At 53.6% G+C, this 15,163-nt stretch overlaps 4 protein-coding genes across 4 annotated transcripts; 1 reads left to right on the top strand and 3 right to left on the bottom strand.

The window, feature by feature from the left end:
- Positions 1–1,219: 1,219 nt before the first annotated feature.
- SPSK_05080 (uncharacterized protein) lies at positions 1,220–3,251 on the bottom strand (the record flags this gene model as incomplete). Its single annotated transcript, XM_016731832.1, has 2 exons — positions 1,220–1,707; positions 1,790–3,251. The coding sequence occupies 2 exons, from the start codon at positions 3,249–3,251 to the stop codon at positions 1,220–1,222; spliced, it is 1,950 nt and encodes a 649-aa protein (XP_016583239.1).
- Positions 3,252–7,694: 4,443 nt separating this feature from the next.
- SPSK_05418 (exosome complex component RRP46) lies at positions 7,695–8,731 on the bottom strand (the record flags this gene model as incomplete). Its single annotated transcript, XM_016732166.1, has 3 exons — positions 7,695–8,144; positions 8,232–8,389; positions 8,542–8,731. The coding sequence occupies 3 exons, from the start codon at positions 8,729–8,731 to the stop codon at positions 7,695–7,697; spliced, it is 798 nt and encodes a 265-aa protein (XP_016583238.1).
- Positions 8,732–9,365: 634 nt separating this feature from the next.
- On the top strand, positions 9,366–10,961 carry SPSK_05201 (peptidylprolyl isomerase; the record flags this gene model as incomplete). Its single annotated transcript, XM_016731951.1, has 1 exon — positions 9,366–10,961. One exon carries the CDS (start codon positions 9,366–9,368, stop codon positions 10,959–10,961), a length of 1,596 nt encoding a protein of 531 aa, XP_016583237.1.
- A 613-nt stretch (positions 10,962–11,574) lies between these two features.
- SPSK_05327 (uncharacterized protein) lies at positions 11,575–12,846 on the bottom strand (the record flags this gene model as incomplete). The annotated part of the gene is made up of 1 exon (XM_016732076.1): positions 11,575–12,846. One exon carries the CDS (start codon positions 12,844–12,846, stop codon positions 11,575–11,577), a length of 1,272 nt encoding a protein of 423 aa, XP_016583236.1.
- Between the last annotated feature and the right edge of the window lie 2,317 nt (positions 12,847–15,163).

Raw genomic sequence — 15,163 nt, 5'->3', positions numbered from 1 at the left:
CTTCAACAAACAATGACGCTATTTTGTTGCGACCACGTCTCGAGCAAATGGCTGGGTCCAGCGACCGAATCGCACCAATTATCGCAATAATCCTACACCGGAACACCGTGGATAAAACTCTCTAGAGGTTAGGGGCACTTGTTACTTATTCGATGCCAGCACAGGCACTGGCACACATCCGCACACAAGCAACACTAAAAAGCGACCATGTACATGGAAAAAACAAAATCTATTATCTACTGAGGATGGCGGGTTAGTTCTTCTATTCTGTAACACCAACATGAGGCTTGAATTTTGCGTCAGTGGTGTCGCAGTTACTGTTGGATATGATTTACTGCGTCTCTTCTTCTTTTTCTCCCCTTACTGACGACTGTCTGTGCTCCTGAATTTCCTTTGTCTTTGTTTGCTCTATTGCCTCTTTCCCACCGCATCACTGCTTTGTTTCCGTCTTTTGTTCTTTCTATTTGTTGGAGCCGGTACTTGTTTTCCGTTTTTACGTGACCAAAGGACCTGATCTGACACCCGATTTCTCTCACTTTGTCAAGAAAACACAACGATATGAACGGTAGGCCGGAGCTTAATGTTTTATTCTTACTACTTTCTCCTCGATTCGCAAACGAGCGCGCGAGGAGCCTTTTGGCGCTTGGGGCTTCTGTCTTTGTATGATATACGTCGTACGTCGTACAAATGGGCTGTTCTTGGATATTGTATGTTTCCTTTGTCTCAAAACATATGAAAATATGAAACACATAAATCATTCATTCGTTCTCATAATTTGGCGAAGTCAAACTGTGTGATCTTCAATCATTTGAGCTCTATATAAAAAGGTGTTCGAACGAGTCTCGAGCGCTAAATACAGAAACAAAATGTTCCCAGCAGGCTATGTACAATAAGAGAGAAAGAGAGAAATGCAATGAAACAAAATGTTCCCAGCAGGCTATGTACAATAAGAGAGAAAGAGAGAAATGCAATGAAACGATGCCATGGGCAACGTCTTTTGGCAATGTTTGGTCGTGTCAATCATGTACAGCGGAAAGTAGCAATAATAAAAAATAGGACGTGAAAAGCAGGCGCGACATAGAAGCAAGGAGGCTAAAGAGCTCGAGTCGCAGGACACTATCGCAGCGACGTGTCTGGGTATTAAGCAAACACATGCAACGGTCTATGTAATGACGCTTACAATACTTGCTCGGATTTGGATAGAGAAATGAGGAGTCTCTCACATGCCGAGAAGACTCATCTGCCGCCGCAGCGGGCTGGCAGCGACACTGCCTTCCTCGCTGGCATAGTAGCCGGAGTCGGTATCAATGTCCCAGTCAACTTCATCTTTAGACGCCAGGTCGCTGACGCTCTCCCCCAGGCTGGCATCAAAGCCCTTCTGCGTGGCGGCACGCGTATTCCAGCGCAAGGTGCGCGAAACCGAGTTAAACCACTCAGTATCGGTGCGGGTGACAGTAGGAAACGGGTACTGCGACGCAGTGATGGTGACACAGTCACCTTGTTTCAACTCAACGCGGCCCTTGCCATCAAAGGCACAGTAAGCAGTGGCGCGGCTGTTGCGTGGGATGGACACACGCAGGAGCATAGTGTCTGAAAGCACCATGGGACGGAAAGACAGTGTATGAGGGCAGATCGGAGTAAGCAGGATCGCTGGGATGTCCGGATGCACAAGTGATCCGCCAGCAGACAGAGAATAAGCAGTGGAACCTGAAAGTGTGTGTTAGAAGCACGAAGAGGCGATGGGAAGAGAAAACCTTTCTACAGTATAGGAAACTTCGTTGCGACTTACCTGTCGGGGTGGAGAAGATGCAGCCGTCGGCCTGGACGACAGTCAGGAGCTCGTCGTCACCGTAGAGTTCCAGGTTGGAAACATAAGGTGACGGGCCACGGTCGATGACAAGCTCGTTGAGAACCTCGAACTGTTCACCCTCCTCTGGCTGCGCACCAGGGGTAGTGCCGTCGCGGTAGACGGTGCAAGTGAAACGCATGCGCAGGTTCACGCGCATGCCTTCGTTGCCCATTATGCGGTCTAGGTGGTAGCGGAAACGCTCAAATTCAAACGTCGTGAGGAAACCGAGACTTCCCAGACTGAAAGACAGCACAGGAGGCACAATGCGCTGGAACAGCCACGACGTGAAGAGCACGGTACCGTCGCCGCCGAGTGTGACGACGAGATCAAACTTCTCAGGTTGGCTCCAGCACAGATCTGGGGTCCAGTACCGCAGCATGGACTCGAAGCGGGGATCGGCGGCCACAAGGCTGGTAGCACCAAAGCGCTTCGAGTTGCGGAGCTTGGCATCGACATAAACGTTGACACCAACGTCCGAACCATACCGAGGCGTAGACAGCAGCCACTGCGTGAGCTCTCTCGTCAAGATAACGAGCTGGTTGTCGCGTGCCTTGGTGACAATCATGATATTTCGCACAGCGCGCTTGATGGGCCGGCGCTGCAGCTGCTTGGAAACCTCACGCACTCCTGTGGCAGTCTGTACCAGCCGCGAGTGAGACATGTACTCGTCGTTCTTGATCTCTTCCAGAACCTTCTCAATGTCGACGGCGTCGTCGAAGCGTTCGTGGTAGTAGCAAGGCGACTTCAGACCGGAAAAGGCCGCGGCTGCAGCAGACGTCGTAGGGGTAGCATTACTGCGCAGGGCGAGGTCGTTGAGAGCATCGCAAAGCTGCTGTGACGACGACTCCTTACCGGTGGCAGGCTGGAATTGCGCAGTCGCAGGCGGCTGCAGAGATGCCGGCAGCTGGGCATCCATATCTCCACCGGTAGCCGGCTGGCTGTCCGAGGCAACCTCGACAACCGGCAGCGAGGTTTGCATGGTGGCGTTCAGCACACAGCCGAGCGAGAGAGCTTCAGGCTTGTGGCTTCGTGCGACAGAAGCAAGAGCTTTGATGATCGTTTGGCGGGGAACCGAATCGAGAGTGCCGTGGTGGGCACGGGCAGACTGTGGTCTGCACAAGGCGGCTGGCTCACCTAGGCGATCCACATACTGCTGGAGCGCCTGTTGGGTCTGTTCGTCCTTTGCTTCTGAATGTGACGTGCCCTGAAGATCGGTGAGGGGCGATGAACTGTCGCCGGTGAGAAGGGCAGACTGCGATATGGTGTTGTAGGAAGTCCTGGGACGTTGTTCGGTGAGGTTGTCGGTGCGATCAGTTGAAAACGGCTCCAGTCCTTTAAGAGGCGTCGTGTGCGCCAAGGCAGGGTGGATCGCAGTTGACGGCGAGGAAACTCGGCTAGCCATTATGATTTCCCCCTTGGTTTTGCTAGTATTTTGGCTCTGTTTATACTTTTTCCGCTGGGTAATAAAAGGCGGAGTTAGGTGAATGGTATTGCCGTTGGCCTAAACCCTGACCTTGCTTGGGAGCTCGGAAGGCTTCTAGCGGTCTGCTACCGAGAAAATCCTGGTACAGATTTGGAAGTGCTGGAGGGTGTCACACTACTTGGGACAGGACACTGGTGGGGAAGCCGGCTGGTAGGTCTGCCTCCGGAAGGGCTGGAATAGAATCGCGGAGAATCTGGAGGTGTTAGCGCGGGTATATTCCTCCATCAATGTGCACCACCTTTGCATTGCAAAGAAGGATCACCTGGCGCTAGTGGGCTAATCCACGTTACGGGCATCAATCAACTTACAAACACAGTGTTCCACGGTGAAAGGAGGTCGAGGATATCGCCCGGCCGAACTTTCCTTCCAGCTTCTGTCGTACACGCAGAAGATTGAGTTGCTTTTCCGACGCGAGGATAGGCCAATTCCGATAAGTCCGTCGGTTGAGACACTAAGAGCACAACTAAGTCAGAACCCTGTGCAGCTCCAGACTTATCTCGCTTTTCCTTGAATCCTATTATCAGGATGCTGGTCTTGGTTGGCCCTGCAATATGTAGTGGGCGTATGTTTTTGGTCTCAGCTTGCACTTACAGACTCAAAGTGTGAGATTGAAGATGGCGAGTGCACAGCACTGATTGGCCACACAGTAAGAGTGCAAGGACTGGGGGGGGATTGTTCCAGAGGACCGTGTGCCGTCTGGGCTAATTAGTTTTGCTGCACGCTGAGTCGTGTGATGGCCGAACAACAAGATGAACCAGTGCCAAATGCTGCACGTGGGATGGAATGCGGCCGGGCACGATATCAATAGTTGGCTGAAAGTAGCACAAGGGGAACAAAAACAAGGCTAAAAGAGCAAATGTGACGCTTTTCGGTATCGCTAGAAGGGGACATGCAATGTGATTGACGAAATAATCGTGCTGAAAGTCGAAGGTGACTGGTGGACAGTTCTGAAAGGGGTGGTAAAGAAAGACGTGCTTTATGCGGGTGCTACACGCACTGTGACGAGTTCGAAAATAGAGACAGTGAAGGGAACAAATTCCAAGTTAAAGAAAGTCCTGAGAAAGTAAGCTTGTGAAGAAGCAAAAACGGCGAGTGAATAATGGTCTAAATAAGAAATATGAGTGAAAAGTAGAAACTTGAATGCCAGAAGTCTAGAGAAGGGAAATACAACAGAATAAAATAAACAACAATCGGAACTCCAGAGCTCGTTGTTGCGGCGCAAAGTAAAATGGAAAGGGATGAAAAGGTGTTGGGCCGACTGAGAGGAGGTCAGGAGAGAGAAAGAAAGAGCCGAGGTGAGGTTCACGACAGCAATGGGTTGGACGAGCCGTGGGTAGTTAAATACGCAACTGGCACGACAGCTTTGGCCAATGTGCGATCGTATCTGTGCCTGTGTTTTGTGGTATGTGGTCAGTCCCTTTGCATCCTCTGCGCGAGATCACCGTCGTAGCTCTGTATGTGGCATAGAAGATCTGTCGCGAGAAGCTCAGGGGGGTGGAGGAAGAGAAGCAACAGACCCAAGTCATAAAGGGGTGGATTTGTCCGGGGCTGCAGCCCCACTGCAGTGCCCCCCGGCCGTATCTTGATGCCTTTGGTGATCCATCCTCAAGACGCCTTGCGGGTTTGTTTGATAGCTATTTGTTGCTTCCTGGCAACGCCAAGCCCTTTCGATGGCCCTCTGTGGCCAGGCCCCTTTTCGTCCTGTTTTATCGGTGCCTCTGCCACCGTCAATGTGTGCTGATAGAATTAAAAATAGAAGGTCTGTTGTCAGTGGGATGCAAGCATTCCGACATCCCAGATGCGCAATGTCTTCGTGAAGAGAGGCTCTTGGATCGCCACAATGGTGGTGCATGCCAGCCAGTAGCGAGCAGAGGCAACTCTATTCGCAAGCCTCCTCCGCATGGCATCTCGTTCTGGTTGTTTTGCCATTCTTCAGGGCTGTCTGTGATTTTTTCTTTCTTTCCTTTCTCTTCTCCAGCTGTCCCTGGATGATCGGTCTCTTTGGACGTGATTTTCCTTGGAGGTGTTGCTCTGCATGAGGGTAGCCTTCCCGACGGGCATCTGACAGAGTGCTCGCTCTCTCAGTGACCATTCTTTCAAAGGGCCGGTACGCCGCGCTGGTGATCCTGGCGAGACGGGGATGAACTGCAGGGATCTGTTCAGATCAATGTGTGTTTTGGTTTGGATGGAAGGGGATGAAAGTCGTCGACGGGACTGGACAGACGCGGCAAGAGTAACAGGGGAAGGTAGTCAGTGGCAAGGCTGCCCCTTCCCGCTGTGTCTCAAGCTCTGTGAAGCCAGGGCTTGAATGGCTCTTGCCTTCTAGGGTCGGATACAACATTGTTTCTACGACGTATCGTACGTTTTGCTTCCTCCGCAGGTACATGCAAATCTGCAGGCCGCTTGTTCCTTCCATAAAGTTTACAAAATAGCCACGTACGGCTGTTCCAGGCAGGAGCATTGTGAGAAGTGATAGCGAGAAGCGTCTCCCTGTTGGTGTAGTTTGTAGACCTCGCTCGTTCTTTCCATCCACGACACTTCTTCAAACCCGCTCCTGCCTTGCCATGGTAAAATAATTGACGGTAAATAACACTCGTATTTCCTCACACTTTCCACCTATCCCCTGTCGTTAGGCTTGTCGCTCACAGATAGATGCTCGCCGTTTGCTGGGCAGGTTGTTTTCCACTTCAGTTTGACCCGTGTGGATCACACTCAGCTGCCCACCGGTCTCTAGCGCGAATCAATCACTACGCTGTGGGGATGCCGGTTGCAGCAACGAACACTCTCAAGCAAGGGAAAACGTGGGAGCCGTCAGGCCCTTACCCACCGTGCCGTTGGGACCGCCGCCCGCTGTTCTCTGACAGTTGTTGGCGCCTTCCCTTCGGCTGCACCTTCGAGATCCGTTCTTTCCATTTTGCCTCTTCACCGGAGATCGACCGAAAAGGACCAGTTTCCCTAACCTCAAAACGTCTGTCGGCGGCTCTTTCTTATTCAAACCCACGTGTTTTGGCATGGCGCTGCAATAGGACAGAAGCGGCAAGACCGTCCCAAACCAGTGCCAAGACCCAGCATTCTGTTTCTGGCACAAAGGGGCAAGAAGCTGTAATATGTGGTGATGCTATTTCCGATTGAAGAGGCAAACGGAGAAGCACTTGTAACGACTTGTATGGCCATGTACGTTGCACGCCTGGCTACGGAGAATTATTGTTTTGAAAACTGTTTTCGCTTCCCATTCTACCTGTACCCTCAGGCCCAAAGAGCCAGTCCAATCCATTGAAAGCGGAGCCTTCCTGTCTCATCGAGGAGGGCCTCTCTATCCTGGACTGACGCTGAAATGGACCCAGGAGATGAAACGAGGGCATTTTTTTGCTACTAAAACACCCCCAACACCCCCCCAGCACCCCTAAAATATCCACGAGAAAGGCATATCCCAAACACAACCGTGCCAGTTAGACCCACCTGCCGGCTCGTTTGAGAAAAGGCCGGGGGAACGTAAAAGTTTGTTATGTTTTACGAATGAGTTTGAGAAGGAAAAGAACAAAAAAAGAGATAAACAAGTACAACAAAAGAGAAGGCTGGAAATCGAAGAGACGGGCGCGATCTGGGCGCCTGGCGGAGAACGGACCTGGCTCAACTTGGATGTTGGAGCTCGTATGGGATCCAAACAGTGTAGCATTGCGTCGAGCCCTATCACTGGTGACATGATCTGTCTTGTCATTTGTTGACCGAGCAGTGACTCTGATCGCTAGAGTCAGCGGTAGCACCAAATATAGCATAGGAGCTGTATTTTGGGATGTGTAGGACGGAGTAATGTGACGAATGTTACTGATTAAACAAGATGCGACCGATGTTGTATTGTTGTCACATCTAGCCGCTGGATGTCGAGGGTCACACGAAGAGGAGGTGGCGGCGACTGCTCGTCGCTGGTCGTATTCTTGGCTCGTCCTGGGCTCAGTGACAAGCCTTGTTCCGCGTCTCTTCTCTTACCGTGAACCTGTTATGTCCTTTTTGGTTTCACCGCTTGTTTCCCTCGACTTTTTTGATTTTGCTGCTTTTTTTTTTTGTTTTGTTTTCTCCCCTGCCTTCCCCTGGTCTTGATCAAACAAGTCGATAGAGAGCCGGATCCATGCCGCAGAGCTGCAGCGTTTTGCTTTCGAATTCGCGGCCTGGCGTGCCTGAGATGTGCTTCGTGAGGACGGTTCGCGACCCTCGCATCGTCTGTTGTGCCTTGTGAATCGTGCACATCCCTACAACTGCAGCCTAAAAAGAGGAAGAGACGGCACAAGCGGCGAGCTATGCCCCAGAAAGTGACTGGAACGAACATGTTGCAAGTGACATGTGATGAGAAGGAAGGACAAAAAATCATTCTCTCGGTGCCGTTTTCCACTTGAGAGCATCTTCCAATTTCCCTTGGACCGCTGAGCGGAGGAAACCACGCAAGTCGGTGTCGTTGCTGATGTCGTTGCTGTCCAGCGCCATGCCGTCGCCAGACGTATCGACAGCCTCTTGGCTCTGACAGCACATATTCTTTGCTACGGCGAGTGCCTCGTCCCACTCGCCCATGGTGAACTCACCTTCGCTTTCGGCGAGCAGGAGCTTGTCGTCCTGAGCCGAGAAGGCGAAGACATGCGTCGACCGAGCGGTCGAAGCGTCCCGTGGGGAGAAGCTGGTCACAATCTTCGTCTGGGTGCTACTTTTCGTTTCCGGAAGAATGGCCAGTGACGCCGCCGTCGCCGTGGTCCGCATCGGAATACTTGCTGAGAGCAGGGCCAGGATGGCGCTCTGCAGCAGCGCTGGAAGAACGCCGATATTCTGAGCGGTATTAGCAAGTAAACTAGAGAAGGAGTCCCCCCCCACCCAAAAACAAAAATAAAATAAACATCAAGGATAGTAACGCACCAGGCCGGGCATGTTCAACCGTGTGTTGACATAGTCGTTCTCAGGCGTCGCCTGCACTTGCAAGACGACTTGAATGAGGCAGCGTGGGAAGTCGTGCACAAGAATGATCTCTTGCAGTGTCTTTTTCAATACAGACTCGAGGTGCCGCTCACTAGGACCTATATAGGTGCAAAAGCAACAAGATGTCAGCAGAGTGGACTCGAGAATTAATTCATATGTTCCACGAACAATACGGGGTGGGGAGGTGACATGGGCTATGAAGAGAGAGCATCATGATGAGCCCCGTCCCCGGCAACTGGCAAGGACATACCTCCTACACCAGCAGCTGGTCGTACGACAACATCGACAGTAGCTTCATCGGGGTCCTCGTCCCGTCTCTGGGCCTCAATGGGTCCGTTTGCGGACGCAGAAACGGTGTAGCCGGCGTACGAGTAAGTTGCTGAGCCATCTGCGCGAGGTAGCGGTGACAGCACGGCCACCGGTTCTGCGACGGCAGTCATTGTGCGTTTGTGAAATCGGGCGAAAATGACAGTTACGTGGCTGGCGGTTGTGCTGTGGCGGTTGGATGCAACGTACTGGGAGATATTGGCGGTTGTTGAGCTTTGGAGTGTTGACGAGGCTCTGAAAAAATCTTTTAGAAAAATTTACGGCAGGTGCCGCACTTACGCTCCAGAGCCTTGCTCTTTCCCAATCCGAGAAGATAAGATATGTTGCCTGCGCTAGCTGGGTCGCACCTACCCCGCAAGCCGGAGCTTTGGGACGCCAGTAGGCTCCTCTACCTCAGCGAGCTCCACAAGTGCTTGGAGGGAAGCGGTAGCCTAAAGGATAAAACGCCACTGTGGGAGGTGCAACTTTCGCCTCTGGAAATAGGGAAGGAGCGTGTGCCTCCCAAAATACGTCAGACCTCCAACCCTGTCGTATTCATCATCTTCCTATTTCTCTAACCACAAACGACAAAAAGAAGCGTTATATCGAACAACATTGGACAGTTTTCTTTTACGTCCTGCGTCTGCCCGACTTTATCGAAGGATCAGGATCCGGCTGTGCCAGCTCGTTTTGTGTCCCAAGACTAACTTTCATTCAACACAACCTCGAAACCGGTTCGTTATTGCAAGACTGCATCCTCTGCCATCAATGGCTGCCTCAAGCATTCCACCGGCCACCGCGCAGGCGCCGTCTTCGTCCGGTACTATAAATGCCAGTAGTATTCCTAACCTGCGCGACCGCATCCCAAAGCTGCAGCCCCGTCGCCGCGCCGCAGCACCCGCCAACCCGACACCGGCACCCGCGACGCCAACTCTACTCCCACCGACGGCTACGCCGGAGAAGTTGGGCGACTTCCAATTTGCCATCCCACGCCGTCGCATCTTGAGCCAGAACGACCACGAGATTTTCCTGGAGTCAGCAACTTGTACCCTCCTGCAGGCGTGGGTGTTTGGCCTGGCGGAGTCGGTGGTGGACACGCCCGCGGGCGTATTTGCAGACGCTCTGGCTGCTGCGGCGGCAGCACGACAAACTCGGACGGAACTACCCGAAGACATCCCTGGCCAGTGGCGGCCGGGTCAGCAGCAGCAACGGACGTACCAGAAGAACCTGCCACAGCGGCCGTTGTCGCCGGTCGTCTTGGCGCTGCTGTCTATTTTGGACGAGGCTGAAGCGCTCGTGTATGCCAACCCGCCCGACGATGCCGGTGGCTCACGGTTCGGAAACAAGCGATTCCGCGGCTTCGTGGATCAGGTGCGGCAGCGGGCAGTGCAGTGGCACAAGGAGGAGTTGGGAATGAAGGAGAAGGAGACGGCGAAAGACGAGGGCGGGCGCGAGGGTGAGAGCGAGGGCGTGTCGGCGATTGCGGAAGCGGCGGCGTACCTGGCCCAGTCCTTTGGTAACCGCGCGCGCATCGACTACGGCTCCGGCCACGAGCTTCACTTTGTCGTGTGGCTGCTGTGTCTTTACCAACTGGGCCTCGTGAGCCGTGACGACATGCCGGCGCTTGTGCTGTGTGTGTTTGCGCGCTACCTCGACGTGATGCGCCTCGTGCAAACTACCTACTACCTGGAGCCTGCGGGCTCGCACGGTGTGTGGGGGCTGGATGATTACCAGTTTTTACCGTTCCTCTTTGGCGCCGCACAGCTGCTGCATCACCGCTACATCACGCCTCGGGCGGTACACCAGCCACTGACGCTGGAGCAGTTTGGTGACGACTACCTGTATCTCGGCCAGGTGCGATTTGTCAATAGCATCAAGGCGGCCTCGACGACGAATGTCGTGCAGGTGGGCGAAGGCGAGAAACTGACGGCTGGTGGTGGCGGCAGCGGTGACAACAGCTTGCGCTGGCATAGTCCCATGCTGGACGACATCTCGGCGACCAAGACATGGGAGAAGGTCGAGGGTGGCATGCGGCGCATGTTTGTGGCCGAGGTGCTACGCAAGCTACCCGTGATGCAGCACTTTTTGTTTGGTTCGCTGGTACCGGCCGCACCGGGCATGACGCTGCCGCGTGAGGGGAAGGAGGCCGGCGAGGCGGGTGCCGACGTGGACGACGAGGACGAGGACGCGATTGTAGACGGCAACGATACTGTCGACGTCTTTCAGGAGGGCGGCGTGCGCCATATTCACAACCCCAGCGGATGGGGCGACTGCTGCGGTATCCGCGTGCCGAGCAGTCTTGGTGCTGCTGGCGAGATGCGCAAGAATGGCCGCGAAGCCTTGCGGAGAATTCCCTTTGACTAAAACAACGCGCCACCCTTAGAAGGCAGCGCTGAAGTTTGGTTGCGCACGAAAGAGTGAGCCTACAGGCAAAATAGAAAATGGTCACGGTATATACGTTTACGGTGTTTAAAATTGCAAATAGAAAAGAGGAGCTTTCATTGAACGCTAGATAATTTGAACCTCCCGTCCAGCGTAGTGTCCCGGAATCCCAACCAGTTTGCAGAGTAAAGATGACATAAAACATAAAACAACAAGCAGTCGCAAGTGGTAGTGCAAAGGATATAATCAAAGAAAAAAAAAATCACCCGGCCTTATTCCGATACGTGACGTTCTGTGTTTAGGCTCGGGTATGCGCCAGCTGTCGTAACCTTTCAAGAGAGATGAGATAAAGAAGTGCAATAAAAAACAGTCATTGGATGATGAGATGCAACGTAAAGATAAAAGACAATTGGCTGATGAAAAGAACAATGCAATAGGCCACGAGGGTATCAGAGCAAGACCTTCCAGAGGAATGCTGTCGGTGGATCGTAAAATGCAGGACGGATGGGTTAAGATAATCCACCAAGACAAGAACGAGCTTAAATCAGGAACATTGAAGAGCAGAGAAATTCAGCCTAAGCTTAGTCCTCCGTTCTCAGTCTTCCCAGATCGTCTCTAAATCGAGGTCGCCTCGCCGTTCGGCACCGCACACACTCCAGCGCTTACGCTTGTCCCGTGAGCCAAAAGCCAGAGTCCGACCTCGCGTCGGGACGTCAAGGCTGCCACGACCGCCCTTGCTGTCTCCGTCAACGGCGTCGGCTGCCGCTTTTAGCTGAGCCATGCGCTCGGCTTCGAGAGCAGCCTCTTCGGCGTCGGGTGAATCGGGGATCGTCTCCAAGCTGGAAATGCTCGGACTGCGTGATCGCGTGGACGTCGGCGTGGAGGGCACGGAAGACGAAGAGAGACCGCCGAGGCTGCCGTAGGACGGAGCTGACAGCAGCGTGTCGGACGGCCGATAGAGAGGGGAGGATGCAGCAGGCGATGGGGGTGTCCAGGACACAGAGGCTACAAGAACGGGTGCGTCGGATGTTGCCGTAGGCGTTAATGAGCTGGTACTCGTCGTGGAAGCAGATGAGGCGGTCGAGGCGGTCGAGGTTGTTGAGGTAGTCGATGTGATTGACGAAGATGACGTGGTGGTAGAAAGAGAGGGCGCTGACACGGTTTGCGGTGCTGGCGCCAGGGGAGAGGGTGAGCTGCCACTTGACGATGAAAGCCGCCGATACGGTGAGGATGGCCGGCGGGTGCGGGCGAGCGGCTGGCTCGTGATGCTCGTGTTGAGTGTGCCGTCGGAGGGGATGGTTGGTAAGGTATGAATGCCGAGGTTGGGAGAGCTATTACGCTCGTGCAGATTTGGCTGGTCTGCATCGTGTATTACCGAGACGCGTGTTGGTGATGACGGGAAGACGTCTTCGATAAGGCTCTTCTTTGGCGTTCTCGTGGTTAAGGTGGGTGGCCGATGCCCGAGTGTTGGGCTGGATATCCGCGGAACGGTAATCAGCTGCAGGTGGCCAGCGCCGTTCACGCCGGGCATAGATCGTGTCCGCCCCATGGCAGGTGGATAGAGGCTGCCCACGCTCGCGGTCGATCGCGACCGCACGTGCGAGCCGGAGAGGGGTGAGGCCGTGCGAGGGCGGTAAGGAAGGGTATTCGGTGCTGGCACCCACGGGGGCGAGCTGGGAGAAGGCGACTCAGTAGAGCGGCGCTGGTTGTGAGAATTTCGTGGGTTGATCTCGGGATCGGTCGCCATCCGCGGTGTTAACGGTGTCGGCGAGGCAAATATGAAGGATGACGAGCTCTGGAGGCGCTGCGTGGGCAGCGGCGAGGAGCGAAACGCCTCCATCCGTTCAGTCTCGGGCACAGGCTCCATCTTCGCGGAGGATACGCAGGGACGCGCAGGTTCACTTTCCGAGGAGGAAGTGCGGCGGCAGTTCACCTAATAGTTGGAGGCATATGTTGTGGCAAAATAATACAAGGCCGTGAGAAGAAAATGGTGCCCGGTGAAGAGAAAATCGAGATAAGAAAACTGGCGAAGGAGACCGGTTGGGGGCGAGGCACTCCAGCGACACAGCAACGATGTATGATGGGCCAGGAGGTAAACGGCACGGGTGTGGGTTTCGTTGGCTGGTTCGTTTGCCAGGGCTTTTGCAAAACAGACACAGGAGAGGCGTCAAGTGGTTGAATGGTGGCCAAATGCAATCGTCCCTTGTTTCTTCTCTTCCTTCTTCCCCTTTCGTCTGCTGGTGGCGGCGCTGGAAGGGTAGAGATTGCGAGCGTATTTACCCGCAGACCGTTCTAGACGTGCGGAAGAGACACAGACAGACAGGCTGACAAGCTGACAAGCTGACAGGCGAGGGCCAGATGCTTCCCGCGTAGAGGCTGTAAAGATAACCCAGCAGAGCGCTGCCGTGGAACGCAGACGGGTGGTAAGCGAGGAGGTGGCCCGAAGAACGAGAAAGGCAGAGAGACAAACTGGCTCGAGAAGCTCCCGCTGCAGGTCGCCTTGCCTCTGTCTATTCCGTTTTGCCCCTTTTGACTCGTTTACGCGGTCACATCTCACGACGATGGTTGGATCAGGACGCGGCACGTCGTGGCGGCTTGCCGTCTATTCGTTCGGTGGAAAAGAAGTGTCGATTTGGGAAGAAAAGGCTGCTGGCGGCAGGTGGGCTGTTGAATGCTGTATCGCTTGGTCGCTCTCGACCTGCCTGACGTTGAGAAGCGCAGGGGATGAAAGCAAGGGGTACAGTTGTCGGAGGAGGGCGGGCGTGACAGGCCTGGCGAGACGAAGAGGGAATAGAGCGCGGTTTAAGAGAGGGCGAAAAGAAGACGAAGCGGCGATGGGAGAGAGGATGTGGATGAAAAGGAGAAAGAAGTCAAGAATGTGCCGCATCAGAAGAATGAGGAAGGTGCATTCAAGCGTCGACTCCTTGTACTTTACAATTTAGGTGTAAGTAGTCTGAGCCTCACTAGCGCAAGATCAGGGTGCATGTACTTCGTAGGGGTGAAAAGCGGGGGTGGACAGGGTAATATACAGGGAAGATGGTATGGGGTGCACACTGACTTTCACATTCTGTTATGCTCGAGGAAGGTGCATTCTTGGGGCGAGTCTACAGTGTCCCCCAAAGGGCGTTTATTGGCAATCAAATGTGACCGGCCCAGACTGGGGAGAAGACAGAAGAGTACTCTGTGTGGCGCCCTTTACAACACAGCAGGAGCGACGGGCGGATGGGAGCAAGAAACAAAGGGTGTCTGTAATTTCGTTGTAGAAAAAGGACGGAGAGGGAAGGCGCGACGGACTAGCGGGCGAGCCAATGGGGTTCTGGCCAAGCTAAACTAAAATACCAAAGTCCGTCTGTTTGGACCAATTAGGCAACCCGCTTTGGCTCCTGACTCCTCTCTACCGACTGTGCTACAGGACCAATACTGGCCCAGATCTTCATAGGAAACAAAAGCTGGCGTCTAGATCCCCTGCTAAATTGGGCACTTCCCATGCGGTCGCTGGCTCATTTGGCTTAGCCCACCGAAAGGAGAGGAAATGGAAACAGCGGAAGGATTGCTACACTCTCACTCCCGGATATCTGACTGAGACATGTTGGTGCCTTTGTTGGGCAATAGCAGTAGCAACACTTGGCCCACTGTTGCCGCCGCTCCTGTGGCCACTATCACACTCGTTTTACCGCCATCGATAGCACTAGTACACGCCGTTCTATGGAAACCATGTGGTTGACATGCGCTTTGCCACTTTCGATCCAAGAACTTGGAAACAACAACTACTCACTCTTCCATAGACAAAGGATAAAAAAGAAAAGGATAAAGGGGCGACACCGACAAAGACACCCTGACTTGCGTGTCAGTCATTTGGGGCACGGAGCACAGAGCACGGAGACCGCAAGCTCAATCCAGAACGTGTGTTGTTACAACAGCTCGCTATAGAGAGCTTCACACTTGGAGATCCGACGTGTTTCTTCCCGCCGACCCCTTTTTCCCCAAATTGTTTTGTGTTTCTTTGCTTGCCAGTTGCCTTTTTTTCACCCTGGTTGCGTATTTCTGGAAATATTAACAGTACCATCGACGTGTTGTCCTTGTTGCTATATTGCCCAACGTCGTGACGATATATTATATCGGCCGGGCCGGACGCGCGCGTTAGCGAGCGCTGGTTGCACTACGGAGTAATCACTTTGATTGTA

This window comes from Sporothrix schenckii (assembly GCF_000961545.1).
Source record: "Sporothrix schenckii 1099-18 chromosome Unknown Cont49, whole genome shotgun sequence".
Taxonomy (NCBI): domain Eukaryota; kingdom Fungi; phylum Ascomycota; class Sordariomycetes; order Ophiostomatales; family Ophiostomataceae; genus Sporothrix; species Sporothrix schenckii.
This window is presented reverse-complemented; position numbering and strand designations above follow the sequence as displayed.